The sequence below is a fragment of the Aphelocoma coerulescens genome, chromosome 6 (genome assembly GCF_041296385.1).
Source record: "Aphelocoma coerulescens isolate FSJ_1873_10779 chromosome 6, UR_Acoe_1.0, whole genome shotgun sequence".
Classification (NCBI taxonomy): Eukaryota; Metazoa; Chordata; class Aves; order Passeriformes; family Corvidae; genus Aphelocoma; species Aphelocoma coerulescens.
The window spans coordinates 2721285-2736519 of NC_091020.1; the positions used below are offsets into that span (position 1 = coordinate 2721285).

At 47.2% G+C, this 15235-nt stretch overlaps 1 protein-coding gene across 1 annotated transcript; it reads right to left on the bottom strand.

Moving 5' to 3' along the window:
* Positions 1-95: 95 nt before the first annotated feature.
* Positions 96-15216, bottom strand: CHUK (component of inhibitor of nuclear factor kappa B kinase complex). The gene is made up of 21 exons (XM_069018881.1): positions 15028-15216; positions 14864-14958; positions 13326-13440; positions 11750-11819; positions 11023-11111; positions 10678-10767; positions 10348-10472; positions 9878-9985; positions 9422-9557; positions 8481-8675; positions 8037-8139; positions 6920-7043; positions 6307-6458; positions 5397-5458; positions 4348-4457; positions 2917-2966; positions 2700-2796; positions 2123-2270; positions 1641-1780; positions 993-1089; positions 96-372 (listed from the first exon to the last, which is right to left on the bottom strand). The coding sequence occupies exons 1-21, from the start codon at positions 15181-15183 to the stop codon at positions 346-348; spliced, it is 2289 nt and encodes a 762-aa protein (XP_068874982.1). The 5' UTR covers positions 15184-15216; the 3' UTR covers positions 96-345.
* Between the last annotated feature and the right edge of the window lie 19 nt (positions 15217-15235).

A 15235-nucleotide genomic window follows, 5' to 3' on the forward strand; every position in this document is an offset into this window, starting at 1 on the left:
CGGTGATGACGTCACGGCCGCCCACCGCCCCTGGTTGCCTGGCAACGGCGTGAGGGCGATGGCGGCGCGAGAGCGACCAGGCCTCACCGTGTGTGTGTGTGTGTCTCACCACAGAGTTTATTATATATACACGCGCTATACATTCATGGGGCACGCGGCAGCGGCGGGGCCTGCCCGCGCCCCCTGCCCTGAGGAGGCTCCACGGGCTGGGCCCTGGCTGCTCCCTGGGGACACAGCCAGCGGGTGCCGTGGTGATGTCAACGAAACACCGCTGGGTTCCACAGGAAAGGCGGCCGAGCCCGCGCTCAGCACACAGAAGGCACTTGGGTGATGCAGCTCCTGGGGCTACTTCAGCCAGCTCCAGTCGAAACTCTGCAAAGAGTAGCAAAAGAACAACTGAGTGCAGGGTCTGGCTACTGGATGTGTGTCTTGTTTGATGAAAAATCAGTAACTGCCCTTAGAAAGGATGCTCCCAGGAGTTAACACAATGCAGCACATCACAGGAGCCAGACTCACTGAGCCCTGTGAGTCCATTCTAATTGGGGAGATCATGGGATTTTCCAAACTGGTGGCCAAAGGATGACTCTCCTCTTTCCTCTGAGGAAAGGCTGAGAGAGCTGGGATTGTACAGCCTGGGGAAGAGAAGCTTCGGGATGACCTCACTGTGGCCCTCCAGGGCCTGAAGGGGGCCAACAGGAAAAATGGAAAGAGGCTATTTCCAAGGGCCTGGAGTGCCAGGACAAGGGGGAATGGCTTCCCCCTGCCAGAGGGCAGGGATGGATGGGATACTGGAAGACACATATATCCATGCACACTGTCACAGGCCGCCCAGAGAAGCTATGGCTGCCCCATCCCTGGAAGTGTCCAAGGCCAGACTGGATGGGGCTTGGAGCAGCCTGGTACCTTTTCCTATTCAAGGAGTTCTCCACATCCCCAGAGCACCCTTAGGTGGTTTTTGAAAGCCAGGTCCTGGCAGATGCACCACCACTTACCATCATGCTGTTCTGCTCCTGCCTCACCTCCTGCAGAATGCTGCTGAAGAGCTCGAGGTAATTCACATTCTCCCGTATCACGTCAGCAAAATTTTCCCTGCAGGAACAAAAAACCCCTAAGATGATGGATTTCAAGCACCAAAAGTACCACTGCCAGCAAAAAGTTCTGCACTGGGGGAAAACACAACAAAACCAAAACCCAAGCAACCCAAAAACGTGATTTGTAGCGGTAGGTGACACAAAATCCTGCCTGGAGGTGGCAGGACAAAGGAGAATGGCTTCACACTGACAGAACATACTGGAAGTAAAATTGCTAATTAAGCAGAGAGAAAAACCCCCTCAGCTCCTGATAGCCCAGTGTGGACTGAGGGAGAGGGGGCCTTAATAACCAGACCCAAGCCCAAGGAAGAGCACCATGACATGCAATAAATGGAGGGCACATGCTTCAGCAGTGCATGCAGTATGTGGAACTGCCTCAGAAATAGAGAGCAGAGGTTTCTCAGTCAAGAGTTCAACCAAATCCCGGATTTTTCAGAGCATTAGTAACACACAAACTCCTGCAACTTGTCTGGGGAGGATAAAGCCCCTCAGATACTGAAGCAGGCATGCTGAGCTCCCTGCAGTGGCTCCCTCCCCAGCAGCTCGTACCCATCTTCGGGAGCTGCCAGCGAGGACAGAGGGTGAGGAGCTGTGTTCCCTGAGGAGCTCTGCGGGAGCCATGTGGCTGCTGGAGTTGAGGCTGTCCCTTCCAGGCTGGAGCTGACCAGTGACCGAGAGGAGCTCTGAGTCTGGAAGAAGGAAATTCAGAAGCATTTAGGCTGAAACGTTATGTAGGCAAGGTTTGGGATTACACACGAGCACTGCTGGTAACAGACAGATGTGGGAATCAGATGGCCTCAGTCACTGTCATTAATGCAAAAGGAGCAGAGCACTCTCTAGAACACCTTAAGCTAACCAGGAAAGCACCTACTTATCTTGTTTTCACCATCTCAGACTGCCCTTCTCTGCAGGGGAAAAAAAAAAAAATCAGCCATGGTGTGGCAGTAACCCCTTTCTGCTGAGTTTACTTTGATGTCTCCCAGCTCCTGCACTGGAAGGAATTGCAAACAAACAGCCCAACAGCTACTCACACAAGCAATTTTCAGCAGATGCCAGATCTCCCTTTGTCTCTTTCCCTGCATCTGCATCACTGAGTTGTCAGCTTCCTTGATGTTGTTTAGAGCCACTTCAATCTCGGGGAGCAAGTCAATGATCTTCTGCTTGCAGCCCAAGAGCTTGCTAGGATAAAAACCAAACACAAAGTCACTTCCCAGCTTGTGTGGCAACACATTCTGGCAAAACCAAAAGCCCCACCTTGGGATTCAAGATACTTGAAAAATTAATGTACAAATCACTGGGGCATCTTCTCAGCTCTTACACTACTACTGTTTTTCCTAAAGATTTGAATCCCAACCTCCAACCGGCAGAATTTGCCTCGTTTTAAAGTGAACTCTTGGATGCTAACAGTCACGTTTTTAACAATTAAGTGGAAACTCAACACAGAGAAGCAGAATTAATGCTGACACAGAGAAGCAGAATTAATGCTATGAGAAACGTGGATGGAGCTTTTTGGGCTCTGACCCCCCTGGTTTTCCCTCTCCTTTCCTACTACAAAGCTACAAATGCTGCAAGTTGGATTTGTTTGGGTTTTTTGTCTGCATAAAGTACCTGAGGTGGCCAAAGAGCTCCTTGAGGACTCGGTCCTGGCTCTGTACTGTCTGCACAATGATCTTCACCATGTCTGTGCTGTCACTGTAGGCATGATCTGGAAGGGCCAGCAACCACCACGTTAGTAAATTCTAACAGTAATTTCTGGGTTTCAGTTCAGAAAAATCAATCACGGGGTACAAGTGTGAAACAGTCTTTAAATCATCTCCTTCCATACCTGGAGGTCTTGTTTTTAATTGCTTGTACAAGTCTATGGCTCTCTGTTCCCTTTAAAAAGAAGAATATGATTCAGACAGGTGTGAGCAGGCAGGTGACTCAGGAAAAGAAGCATTGCAATGGAGGGATGCCTTTCTGAACCCACAGACACTGGATCTTCTCCTACAGCTGGTACACAAGCACAACCTTTTGCACGCAGGGATGCTCTTTCTGTGATGGAATCCAACACTTTCCTAAAAGCTGTCTCTCTTTTTCTCCAATTATGCGTTTTCTTCTTAGAAAACCACAAGTGGAGCTTATTTTCAGTTTCAAATCTTCAAATGGCTCAGCTGTGTTTTCTTTCCCCAGTATCCTTAATTATCCAGTTTCATTTTTGAAACTGTGATTGCCCAACCGCCTGAGAAGTTCTTGTTCCTGTTCTGCATTTTTTGCCTGAATTTTAGTGATGTTCTGTAAATGGAAAGAGACAGCTGCATCCCAAGCAAGACAACTGTGCTTCTCTTCTTCCCATTAAATAAACATTACTTCTTTCAAATATTTCAGAAGCAGCAAAACTGAAAACTTCCAGCCTTGAACAAAATCCTCCCTGTTCTAAATCCCACTCTGTCAGAAACAAGGAGCAGTTTCCCAGCTCTGACCCTGGTCTGCAGTGGTGGAATTGCTTAAAAATAATGTTTAAGGAGGCAGGTTCGTGATCAGTTTGAGATGCTGCTGCAAGAGGTGGCTTCTCCTTTTCACCACTTCATCCTCTGTGCACCAGTTCTGCTGCAATTACACAGGATGAAAAGCAACTTAGCCAAGAGGGAGAGGGGAGAACAAGGCAGGAATAGGCACATTTCCTCCCTGAAGAGGCAGAGGTGATCTGAAGAGCTCTTATTAACATATTTAATGGCTGTTCAATCCCTCTCTGTAAGAATCACCACTTGTGCTCTCAGCAGCAGCCCAGTAACTGCTTCCTATGTCTCCTCAAGATCAGAAATACCATTTGGCTCTTTCATATTTTAATACTTCCCCAAAAAAATCAACTTTCCAAATATTCAAGTACCCAAGAGTTATTTACCCTTGATTTGAAAATACTGAAGGTATTTAACAGAGTTTTACAATGATCACATGGTTTTCTCACTCAAGACTAAGAAAGTCACTCCTCTCCAACACAAAAGGAAATCCCCAGTTGAGATCAAGATATATCTTAGTCCTGTGCTCTGGAGAGATGAGGTTTCATAGTTCAGTGACAGAGAAATGTCCCACAAGCGGTGGGATCTTCCCTTTCATGAGCAAAATGATCTCAAATCAACTGTCCACTACTCTGTACTTGTGGTTTGCATTTCAAAATCGCCAAGGGAACCAGCAACAGAGGAGAAAAAAACCCCTCAGACACTGAAATACACAGAATCCAATTACATGGAGTAAAAAGGAGAAGCACAGGACTCACAAGCTCTCCATGACCTCTCCCTGGCGCCTTGCATACGGACTCTTCTGCAGCTCCACGATTTCGGTGTGCAGAGCCATGATCTGCTCATCCAGGTAGCCAATATCTTCAGCCTGAGGTGGAATGTGGGCACAGATCAGACTGAAGGAGAGCAATCAAGGAGATAAAGACCCCCAGAACACTTGTTTAGATAATAGGCTGACTGCATGCAGAGTGTAGGAGACAAAAAAGCTCTTTGACATGACGGCTGCTACAATAATCGAGGTTTTTGTTCTCAGTGCATCACCTACACCCAAACCTCTGGCCACCACACTGGCTGAGGCAAATCAGTTTCCTCATAAATCATCTCTCCATGTCTCTGGACTGCCTGCTAGACAGACTGAGATATCCCTGTGTATAGAGTGAAACATTTTCCATTCCCGACAAAGGGACAGGGCAGGTGGAATAACAGAACATAATTCTGCTGGGTCTGCTAAGTAAATACTGGTTGAGGTTCCTGGTTGACTGGAAACAGCCTGGGACAGCCTTGAATTGTTCTGCTAGAATCAGCCACCTTTTTATCTATTCCTTAGATAGTAAAAAAGAGATGACTCTTGCTTAAAACTAATTTGCGTATTTGCTTGCAGAATGCCAGTGATTTATGTCTGTACTCCACAATGAAGGCCTGCAATTTTGAAATCACTGCATAGCAAGGGACTGGTTTTCAGCTTCAGCAATGGGAATTTCTGTGTGCAGCAAATCCAGCCAGGAAGACTCCTGCTCCGTAGCAACACCATTTCTTTTGGGCAACAAGTAACATGTCTATTAATTCTGCTTTCCTTTTCAGAGAACTGAGTCCGGTGACATTTGTGTTGTTTTTGCCCAAATCCAGTCACAACCCTTGGTGACAGGAGACTCTTTGTTTTTTAATGCACCTGCAGTGATATTCCTGGTCCCACAGCAGGCAGGATTTGAAACACTGAAGAGACACAGCAGTGGCACAGATGACACATTAAGGTCCTGCCACAATCTCCTTCACACAGAGATAATGAAGCTTCTTTAACGTCCCCTACCTGTGCACACTGAGAGGCTTTCTCTTCCATTTCCTTCCAGGCTTTGAGCATCTTTTCTGAAGCTTAAGAGGAGAGAGTTGTTAATTTAAAAAAAGACATTAAGACACAAAAATAAAGCAAGACCTGGACTTTACCTATATTGGTGTAATTTGAACACAAAGACCATGATGCTCAATCTCCCAGCAAGAGATCACAGAGAAAGTAAAGCTGCAACTGTGTTCAACCTTAGCTCACACACAAACCGTTCAGTAGGATTTCACTGCTTGCAATCACCAGCCTAAAATGAGTCTGAGTCTTCAAACTCCTCCACTAAGCTCAACAACTGCCACTTTTGATTGAACACAGACTGTCCAAACCCAGTTCACAGTGTCTTTCCATCTTCCATCATCATCCTTCAGCCCAGTCATCATTTTTGACTCAAGCTGCATTTTTCAGCCGTATAAATTCAAACTATGTGTAAATCTTGCTATTCTTTCCCAAACACTATTTGTTTCTGTGACATGAAGCTGTAGCTGGTGCTTTTCCAGCCTATCTCTCATCCTGACAAATGGTACCTCCTGATAACAAGCACAGCAGCTTTTTAGCACTGACAGTAAATGCAGCAGCTCTGCCCTCCACTTGGTGTCCAGTCACAACTCCAAATGAATCAGACTCTGAATGAATAAATAGCAAGTATTTACATCACCAGTACTATTAATGCTCCTGTTTTCTGTTCTCAGTGGAGGATAGCTGACCACCTGTCTCACTGTCACTGAAGGTCTCCAAAAATAGCCTGTATTTTATCCTACTGCCTTTGCTCCTGACAAACTCTTCTCCTGCATCTCCCCTAGCTAAAATACACCCAATAAAGATGCTGAGCTCCTTTACAGGATCACAGGAGACACCCAGACAAGTGTTCCCCAATACCTACATATGCCATAAGCCATCTGGTCACTGTATCTCTCCAGGTCAAGGCGAATGCTCTGGTGGAAGAATTCCAGCTTTGCTTTCAGCTGCTGGGATGCTGACACCATGTTGTTCTTCATTTTGATCAGGTTGGCATTATACCGAAGGAGGCTGAGCCTAACAGATGGAACAAGGACAGCACACATTAGCTGGAAAGCCTACTTGGCCTTCAAAAAGAGGAAATTCTGTTACTCTAAGTGTGACTGAGCACTGGCACAAGTTGCCCAGAGAGGTTGTGGAGTCTCCACCCTCGGAGATATTTGAAAGCTGTCTGGATGTGGTCCTTTTGGAGCATGGATTGGGCTGGAGGACCTCCACAGGTCCCCACTGACCTCAGCCATGCTGTGAGACTCCGAGTATGTTCAAGTTTTTTCAGTTATTATCAATGTCAGGCATTACCCAGCACAATCTTTGGAATGGAGTAAGCTCCCAGCCCAAATGCGTTCTCTAACGTAAAGGCACAGAACAGCAGAGGGCTGTAAAGCTTTGGGGAACCAGAACTCCCGATGTGCACAGTTCCAGGCAAACAGACCCTGTGCTGGCACAGCACCGATCCCTCTGAAGGAGTGCCAACTCACATGGCAGCTCTCTGTCCCTGGAAAAGCCTGCTGTAGTCCTCCTTCAGCCCAATGACGTAGTGAACCGCTTCTGCCCACACCTTGCGCAGCTGAGGGATCGGCAGCTGGATTTTGCTGTCCTGGACTGGACACAAGAGAAACAGTGAAGGGACAGCTCTGGAAAAGGACAACATTCCTAATTCCTGCTTCAGGTGCCTAGGAAGCCAGGTAAGTTCTGCTCAATTTCTAGGTGATGCTGCTGAAGCTTGTAGGAGCTTTTCATGTCACACCTCCCCAGGTATGTGACAACCTGTGACTGAGCAGCTAAAACCCTGTGGGGGTTTTTGGCCCAAAAACTCTAAAGCCCAAGGCAGCAAAGCAAATTTAACTGCTCCGTTTAATCCATTGATACTGGTCACTGTCCGGATGTGTTTCATCTGAAAATGTCTTCAAACCTTTTGTAGGTTTCCTCTCAGATTTCCTGGTGTAGATGTCTAAGGGGAAAAGATGCAGGACTCCTGTGTGTTCCCCTACAGAGATGGGAACTGTCAGTACACTGGGGTAGCAATAAACACGTTGTAAAAAACCTTTGGTCTAAGAGATTCAGCACAATGGTGCCATGCAATGAGATTCACCAGAATAAAACAGCCCAGAACACAGAAAAACCTGAGTGACACTAAAAGATGAGGAAAACCAGTGGAGATAGGCCAAAGAAAATTAAGTTACTGAACAGTAACTGCACATCCCAAGGGATTTTCCTTACATGCAGTATCCCAGCAGACATCTCCTGTCCCCTGACACTAGTTTTCTTTCATAGAGGTACACAGGGTGACTCATACAGATACAGATTTACGATAAATAAACCTTCAGAGAGGTCTGCCAGGTCCTGCAATGACTCATGTCATCTCAGGAGACAAGCAGGGGAAGCAGCAAGCAGAGAAGCAGCTTCCATACAGAGCCTAAAAGCACAAACTGGTGATGCCAGGGCTCTGTCAACAGGACAAGGTGTTAGGCTGCATCAGGTTCTTAAATAGTTCTCTCTGAATCAGACAGTGCTCTTCAAGACAACACACATGGTTTTATAAAGCAGATTTCATTTCATCTTGCATGAGGAACAGCACTTCTCCAGCACACTCACCAATGTAGTTGACACAGTCAGACAGACTCCGAGAAGCAAAGGGGCCATCGTAGACAGTTTTGCTTTTATCAAATAAATAGACCATGTAGCTGTCCCAGCCTCTCTGGGGAGAAAGGAGAAGAGAATATAAACAAGAGAAATCCCAAACAGCTCCTACTAACCCAGCACATCAGGAACTAATTATTGTGGGCACTCTTTTACCAAGTGCCTTAAAAAACTTATTTTGATAGATCCCACAGAAAGACAAGACCCTTTGCTAGCAATTATTTAAATATTTAGGCGGAGTACAACTACAGAAATCTGCTTGTATTACCCAATAAAAAGCCTCAAGAGTTACACTCACAGAGCAAACTGCCTCCTGTGGGAGAAGATTCAGGCAATTTTTCTTCCATAAGCTTTTAAAGTCTCTGAGAAGGTGAAAGACATGAACAGAATCGTTCTTACCACACCATCAATAACACACTGGGAAGCAGGTTTCCGAGGGTCCAGGCAAATCCCTGTTTCCAACAGCAGCTCCTGATTTCCAGTGCTTATTCCAGTCTCAAACTCAATGCGATTCTGAAGGGAATGAAGGCTTTCCTCGGGATGCAAAAGGAAGGACACGATCTTGGCAGAGGTCATGTTTAGGATGTGTACTATCTGTAAAAGGAGGACAAGTAGATTACAAATCCTTGGATACCAAAGACAAAGGCACACAAGCCTGGGAGGGAGCACAGAGCAGAATGAGAGCATCATTTGGTTTCAATAACCACAATAATCAATTTAGGAGTAAAGCCCCACATAAAAAACGCTCATACCTGGGCCTGTAACTTTTAATGTCACAGAAAATGACAATCCAACACGTTAAGAGCCTTCACAAGCCCTGCTGCAGCCTAATTACATCAAAAGAATGGAGACAAAATTGTCCTCCCGTTTCTACCCAGGCTTGCCTTGGCTAGTCTGACTCCTGCAGAGCTCCAGTAATTATTTGAAGAGGAAAAATCAGGTGAATGTCACCTCTGTTCTACTACAGGCACTACTACTGTAGTACATGAATACACCTGGAGGTCACAGCATCACCAGTGAAGTTCGGGAAAACTGTTATCAGCAAATATTAAACCCTTCTTTGGTCCTGGTGAGCCTTTCCAAGATAACAAACAGTACTACAGGGTCATCCTTTAACTCTACATGTAAAAACTTCTCCTGCAACATTAATCTCTAGCTTATCTTCCAGTACGTACTGGACAGGCTGTATATGCACTCACTTCCTGATACCAAGAGAAAAAATTGCTCATGAACCTGGAAGCTGGATGATGCCAGGATTACAGCTTTGCTCCACTGAACACACTCTCCGTCCTCTGGGATGCTTTCAGAAGGCCTTTAAACCCAGAAACAGCCCCACTCACCTTCAGATTCAGTATGTGATCCATTATTAGGAAACACCTTGGACGACTGGTCTCAGGATCTGAACCTCCACCCCTCTGCTGTGGATCCCAGTTCAGCATCAGCTGCAACCAGTTTTCCATGGGTTCTACAATCAAACTAAAGCAGAAGGGAGTAAGAAAGGGGAGGCAGATACTGCCTTCACCAGACTGAAGCAGCCCAGTTTCCTGGGCCTCTCCTTGTGTGCTCTGTTGAACGGGCTCTGACTGTCTTTGTGGCCAACAGGCACCGGAGAGCCCAAAGTATCCAAAAAAGAGCCAGTGGCTACAGGCTATCCCTGAACAGCAAACAGCAGCATGCCAGGAGCTTGAAATACTCCTGAGGAGAAAGAAGGAGGAGCTCTCAATGCTTGGCATAAGGGAAGAAGAGCCCTCAGTTTAGAAGACCAAAACTGTCCCCTGTGATAAGGGCAGACGTACCTACAGAGGCTGTGAGGCTGCGGCAGGTGGGTGCTGAAGCTAACCTCCCCACTCATCTCTTCAGAGGCAAAGATGTGCTTTGGATCCTTCTTCTTTATTTTTTCATGCCTGGAAAATAAAAGGTTTCATGTATATACTGAGGAGTGTTACTTTTGTAAGGGAGCAACTGAAGACAGCAAAGAAGTGCCCCTGTCCAGCAGCTTTAGAAAACAAACTCATCTTTCAGGACAAAGATGACATTTTCAATCCACCCAGAACATCTCCACATAGAAGAAGGGAGCCCTTCCAATTAACTCTGCCTCTGGAAAGACTTACCTCTTCTCTTGTTCTAACAGAAACCCAAGTTTCCTATTTTTTCTGTTCCAGAACACCCTTTTAAAAACCAAGCAGAAACCTCCATATGCAGGTTAAAGTCTTTCAGCATAATTTTTAAGTACTTCCAAGCACCTCTTGTAGCATAAGTGTCTTACCAGGCAAATGGCTGTAGATTATGTAAGAAAGGTCTAAATCCTGCAGTGCATTCAAACACCATCGTGCCAAAGCTCCAGTAATCAACAGTAACTGAGTAGGATTTATTCTCAAAGAGTTCTGGAGCCTAAAAAGGATCATAAAAAGACACTTTGACAGTGGTATTCCCTTGCATTTCTGCAGAGACAAAGCCACATCCAGGTGTGGCTCTCTGAGAGGGGACACCCTTGGGACAGGTCCCCAGGATCTCCTTTTTTGGAGGTTTCAGCCCTTGGCCATGCCAAGCCACAGCTGCCCTGCCCCAGTGCTGATGACACTAAAAAAAGTCTTACCAAATATTGCAAAGTTCCAACAAATGAAGTGCATAAACTTCCTTGATCCAGATCCTTTGCATATCCCAGGTCTATTATTTTGTGAACAATCTGAAGACAGTTTAAACAGTTCATCAGAAGAGCAAATGCTGAGGCAAAAACCACCAAACAACCCAAAATCTACTCAGTGACAGTCCCAGAATCCTCTCAAGAGGACAGCCAGAATAGAAATTCTGGACAAAGTCCATGGCAAAGCTTCACCAACAGTGTTAAAGCTTTTAGTAAATTCTCAGTTGAGTTTTCAGTCCAGTTCAGTGTGACAGCTTCCAGAAATGACAGTGGAAACACACTGACCACCTGACTTACCTTCCCACCTTCATCCTGAAGAACAATATTTTCAGGCTTTAAATCTCTGTGTATAATTCTATTCTTGTGCAAATACTGGATACCAGACCCTGAAAGACATGTGTTTAACAGAAAATAAAGTTCACATCTATTAAAATACATCTGATAAAAACCTAATACTGGGGAGCAAGTTCCCAGCCTTCCATGATTTACCACCACTCACTTCTACATTTAACACCTTCCAAACTTGTGTTTCTTCTCCACTGCACTTTCACATCTTTGCAAAGACATGCCAAAGACACCTAATTTATTAGGAAAAAAAAAACCATTCTGGAAGGGGAACAAGGATAAAGCAAGCAGAGTTGCTCTTTATTTCAGGAATTCAGCTGGAAGACCTCTAAGCACTGAAAGGACAGAAGTCAAGGCCAGTACTCTAAAATACTTTCTCATGCCAAAACTAGCTCTTCCTACAAGCAATGATGGGTCATCTGTAAGATAATTAAGAAAACAAGGAGCTCTCCTGGAAAACCTCCTTCCTAGAGAAACCCAGGCATTGCCCTGTATCAGACAGCTCTTCCTTCCCATGGTGTCCAAAAATCCAGGTACTTCCCAACAGGCCTGATTTTTTTAAGAGACTGTTTGTTTCAGTTCCCTTTCTATGGTTAGCTGAAAAAGGAAAAATGCCACTACACATTAACCCCCCCCCCCCAAAAAAAAAACAAATAGAAAGCAAGCATTAACTACATACCAATGTCACTAAGCAGAGAAAGGATTTGACTTTCCTTCAGCCCACAGCAGTTTTCTGGTTTGTTTAGCAGCTACAAAAAAAAGCAAAAGATCTTCAGACCCACACTGCAACAGGTAACAGCAAACCCCAACATTCTCCATGCCCTGCTGACACAGTCCAGCAAACAGCACAGCTCAAGGATCACTACAGCTGAATGGGGCCGTTAACTTTGTGCAATAAAATCACAGCCAAGAAGAAAACAACTCAAAACAAAATGAAAATTCAGAAAGCAAAGGGGTAGGAGACACAGGCAGGGCCACAGGGCTGCAGGTGAGCGAGGCTCCTCCTCATCACTGTCTTAATGAGCTGGCAACGAAAGCAGCTTCGGCAATTTCTGACTTTTACTGCACTCAAAGCTTTTAGAGATGACTGAGGTGCCTCAGCCCTCATGGTGGATTGACAAGGAGAAATTAATAATGAAGCAAAACAAAAATGATGCCAAACGAGAGAAAGATTTAAGGAATACAATCAGAAATAAAAAAGAATATGCTTTTTTTCCCTTAGGGAACAAAGCAGTGCAGGACATCAAATGGAATGAAGCATGTTACTTCCTAAATTGTTTCAACATCTATGCAACACCCAAGGGTTCATCAGAAATGATCAAACACTGCATTGCAAGTAGAGCTAATTTCTCAGCCATTTCACTCCAATTTACCTTCAGGGAGTCTCCAAACTTTTACTGCAATAATACATGAGCCAGATGTCTCTGATGCCTGTGTCTGCAACTCCCAAGTGCTCTTTCATATATGCCTCCTTTTACTGCCACTTAAGCCTTAAAACTGTCTCTTGAACTGTTTTAAACAACTTGAAACCATACAATGAGACAGGGTTACTGCATTCACCAACTGCTCACGTTCCCTGGGGCTGTTCCACACCAGTAACAAAAACTACACAAAAATGAGTTTCCTGATCACGTAGATGAGGCGATTTCTACACAAATCCTGACAGGGGTGTGCTGCTTCACCCCTACACAGGTTGCTGCTTCCTGACTCCAGTTGTAATGGAAAGGGAGCATATCAGGTCACCAAGCTGCTGCCTGGGGAACTACTGAAAGGCTCCTTTATTTTTGGGTGTTGCCAGTGTGCAGAATGGCAGCTCCCAGTTCGGCAGGAACACGGAAGGTTCAGAATCCCTGGAATCCCCAGCCCAGCACTAGTAGGCTCATTCCCTGTGCTGAGAGCAATGTAACACTGGATACATGTGAATCCAAGCCAGTCAGACTCAGCACAGATGGAGACACAGCAGTAAAGCCAAACATGCTGGGTGTCAGCAGCTGCACTAACGCTAAGGCAGCTCCATGAAAGGACACACTCTGCCTGGATAAAAGAGTATCTGCCCTTGGATTGCCCTCTGGTTTCACAAACACAAGCCTCATTTCCCACACGTGTTTTTTCCCCACTCTACATTTACTTCCTCACTCACACCTGTACCCAGAAAGAGAAGCACCATGGAGCAGCCCTGGTTACAGGAGCAGCACTAGCATGCCTTGGTTGAGTTATTGGTACTTGGTTTTTATTGAAAGCAAAGCAGGCGTTACCTTCCGGAGGTCACCCCCCGAGCAGTACTCCATGGCCAGGAGGGGAACGTTGTTAACAAGGAAGTTCATCTCCTCGGGAACTTCGCAGGCTCTCACGACGTTGGGATGGTTCAGCCTAAGCACACGGAGAGCTGGATAAAAACTCTGACTCCTCTCTTGGGAGAATGAGACAACAGACTGCAATGCAATCATGGTTTATGTTCCAGGCACAGCTTGTTCCCCAACTGTATCCCTGCTCACTCTTCAACCAGATACCTACCAGTATCCAAATGCATCAAATCCATACCTTGGGAATACACAAACCAGTGACCAGATGTAATGATGTCTCAAAGCCAAGGTACAGGACTTTGATGATGGGGACACAGGCTCAAGTTCTTGCACAGTCCTGGCAAAGTCATTATGTGTGGGTGGGTGCTGCTGCGTGTGGGAACAGATTCCCCCTGGCCCAGGAGTTTCACAGGAATCCTTCAACACCTGTGTAACTGCACCAGGCAGCTGAAAGCCACATACAGAGGGAAAAATTAATTTCTGCAGCTGAATTCAAACAGCTGCTTCCTGACTGTCTCTAATATATGCTATTCACGGGAATAAACGACACATCCAGAATGAAATGAAGGCAAATTATTTCTGTCTACACCTTCCAAAGCCTCCAGAAGCCAATGCAAGAGCAGCTTGTGACTCAGTGCTTGTTTTCAGCAACGAAATCAGAGATCACCAAGCCTTGACTTACAAATTCAGGTTCCCTACACGTGGTTTCCCTCCATGCCATGGCAGACAGTGAGCAGGAGAAGGTAACAAAGCGACAGCAGAAGCTCAGAAAAGCCCTGAACAGCAGGGTCACCGCAGGCCTTGGGGAGGACAACTCAGACCATCCCTGCTCCCACCAGTGGGACAGAGGATTTCCTGCTCCAGGATCTCTCTCTCTCGGGAGTAGTTCTGTGAGACCTCAACACCCAGAGGCACCCCCCATGTCCATGAGACCAAAGCTGTCCAGTCCTGGTTCACCTGCTGGAGAGGGAGGGTGGGCAGCACAGAGTATGGACTTTGTCACAAGGAAGCATAAGGAGAATTTATTCTTTACATTTGGCAGCGTGACAGTAAAAAAGCAATTCCAGGAGCCCCTGGTTGCTAAATCAAAAACAAACATACCGCAGGGCATGGGAACACACAACACCAAAACTCAGCCCACGGGGTGGTGTGACTTTGGAGGAGTTTCAGATGTGAACAGCCCAGGCAGCACAGGAGGGCAGGGGGCTGGGGGGTCGCCAGCTCCCAAGCCAAGGCACGGGACATCTTGGGATGAGACACAACTCAGCACAGGCTTGCCAGGTGACAAGAGGTCCAGGGGCTGACCCCCGGCTGTCCCCACTCCCAAGCTGGTCAAGCAGCCGAGGCACCAGCTGTCCCCACAACACGGCCCCGCCTCCCCAGCCGGTCCAGGGGCTGACCCCCGGCTGCCCCCTCTCCCTGTCTGTCCGGTGCCGCCGTGCCGTGCCGTGCCGTGCCGGGCCGAGCCGAGCCGGCCCGCCCGCACTCACTTCTTCATGATGTCGATCTCATGACACCAGCGGTCCTTGTTCTTGACGCTGAGCTCCAGCCGGCACGACTTGATAGCCACGCGGTCGCCCGAGTCCTGCGGGACACAGCGCCGTCAGCCGCCCCGGCCCGGCCGTGCCCTCCCCGCCGCCCGGCCCGGCCCCACCTGGTGCTGGTACAGGCACACGTTGCCGAAGCCGCCGGTGCCCAGGCGGTCGCGCATCTCCCAGGGCCCGCAGGCGCCGGCCGGGTGCCCGCGCAGCGCCGCCCCGGCGGGGGCCCGCTCGCCGGCGGCGGGCGCGGGGGGGCCGCCCCGTTCCATGGCTCAGCCGCTCGCTCCGGCACTCCGCCTTTATTGCCGCGTCACCGCCCGG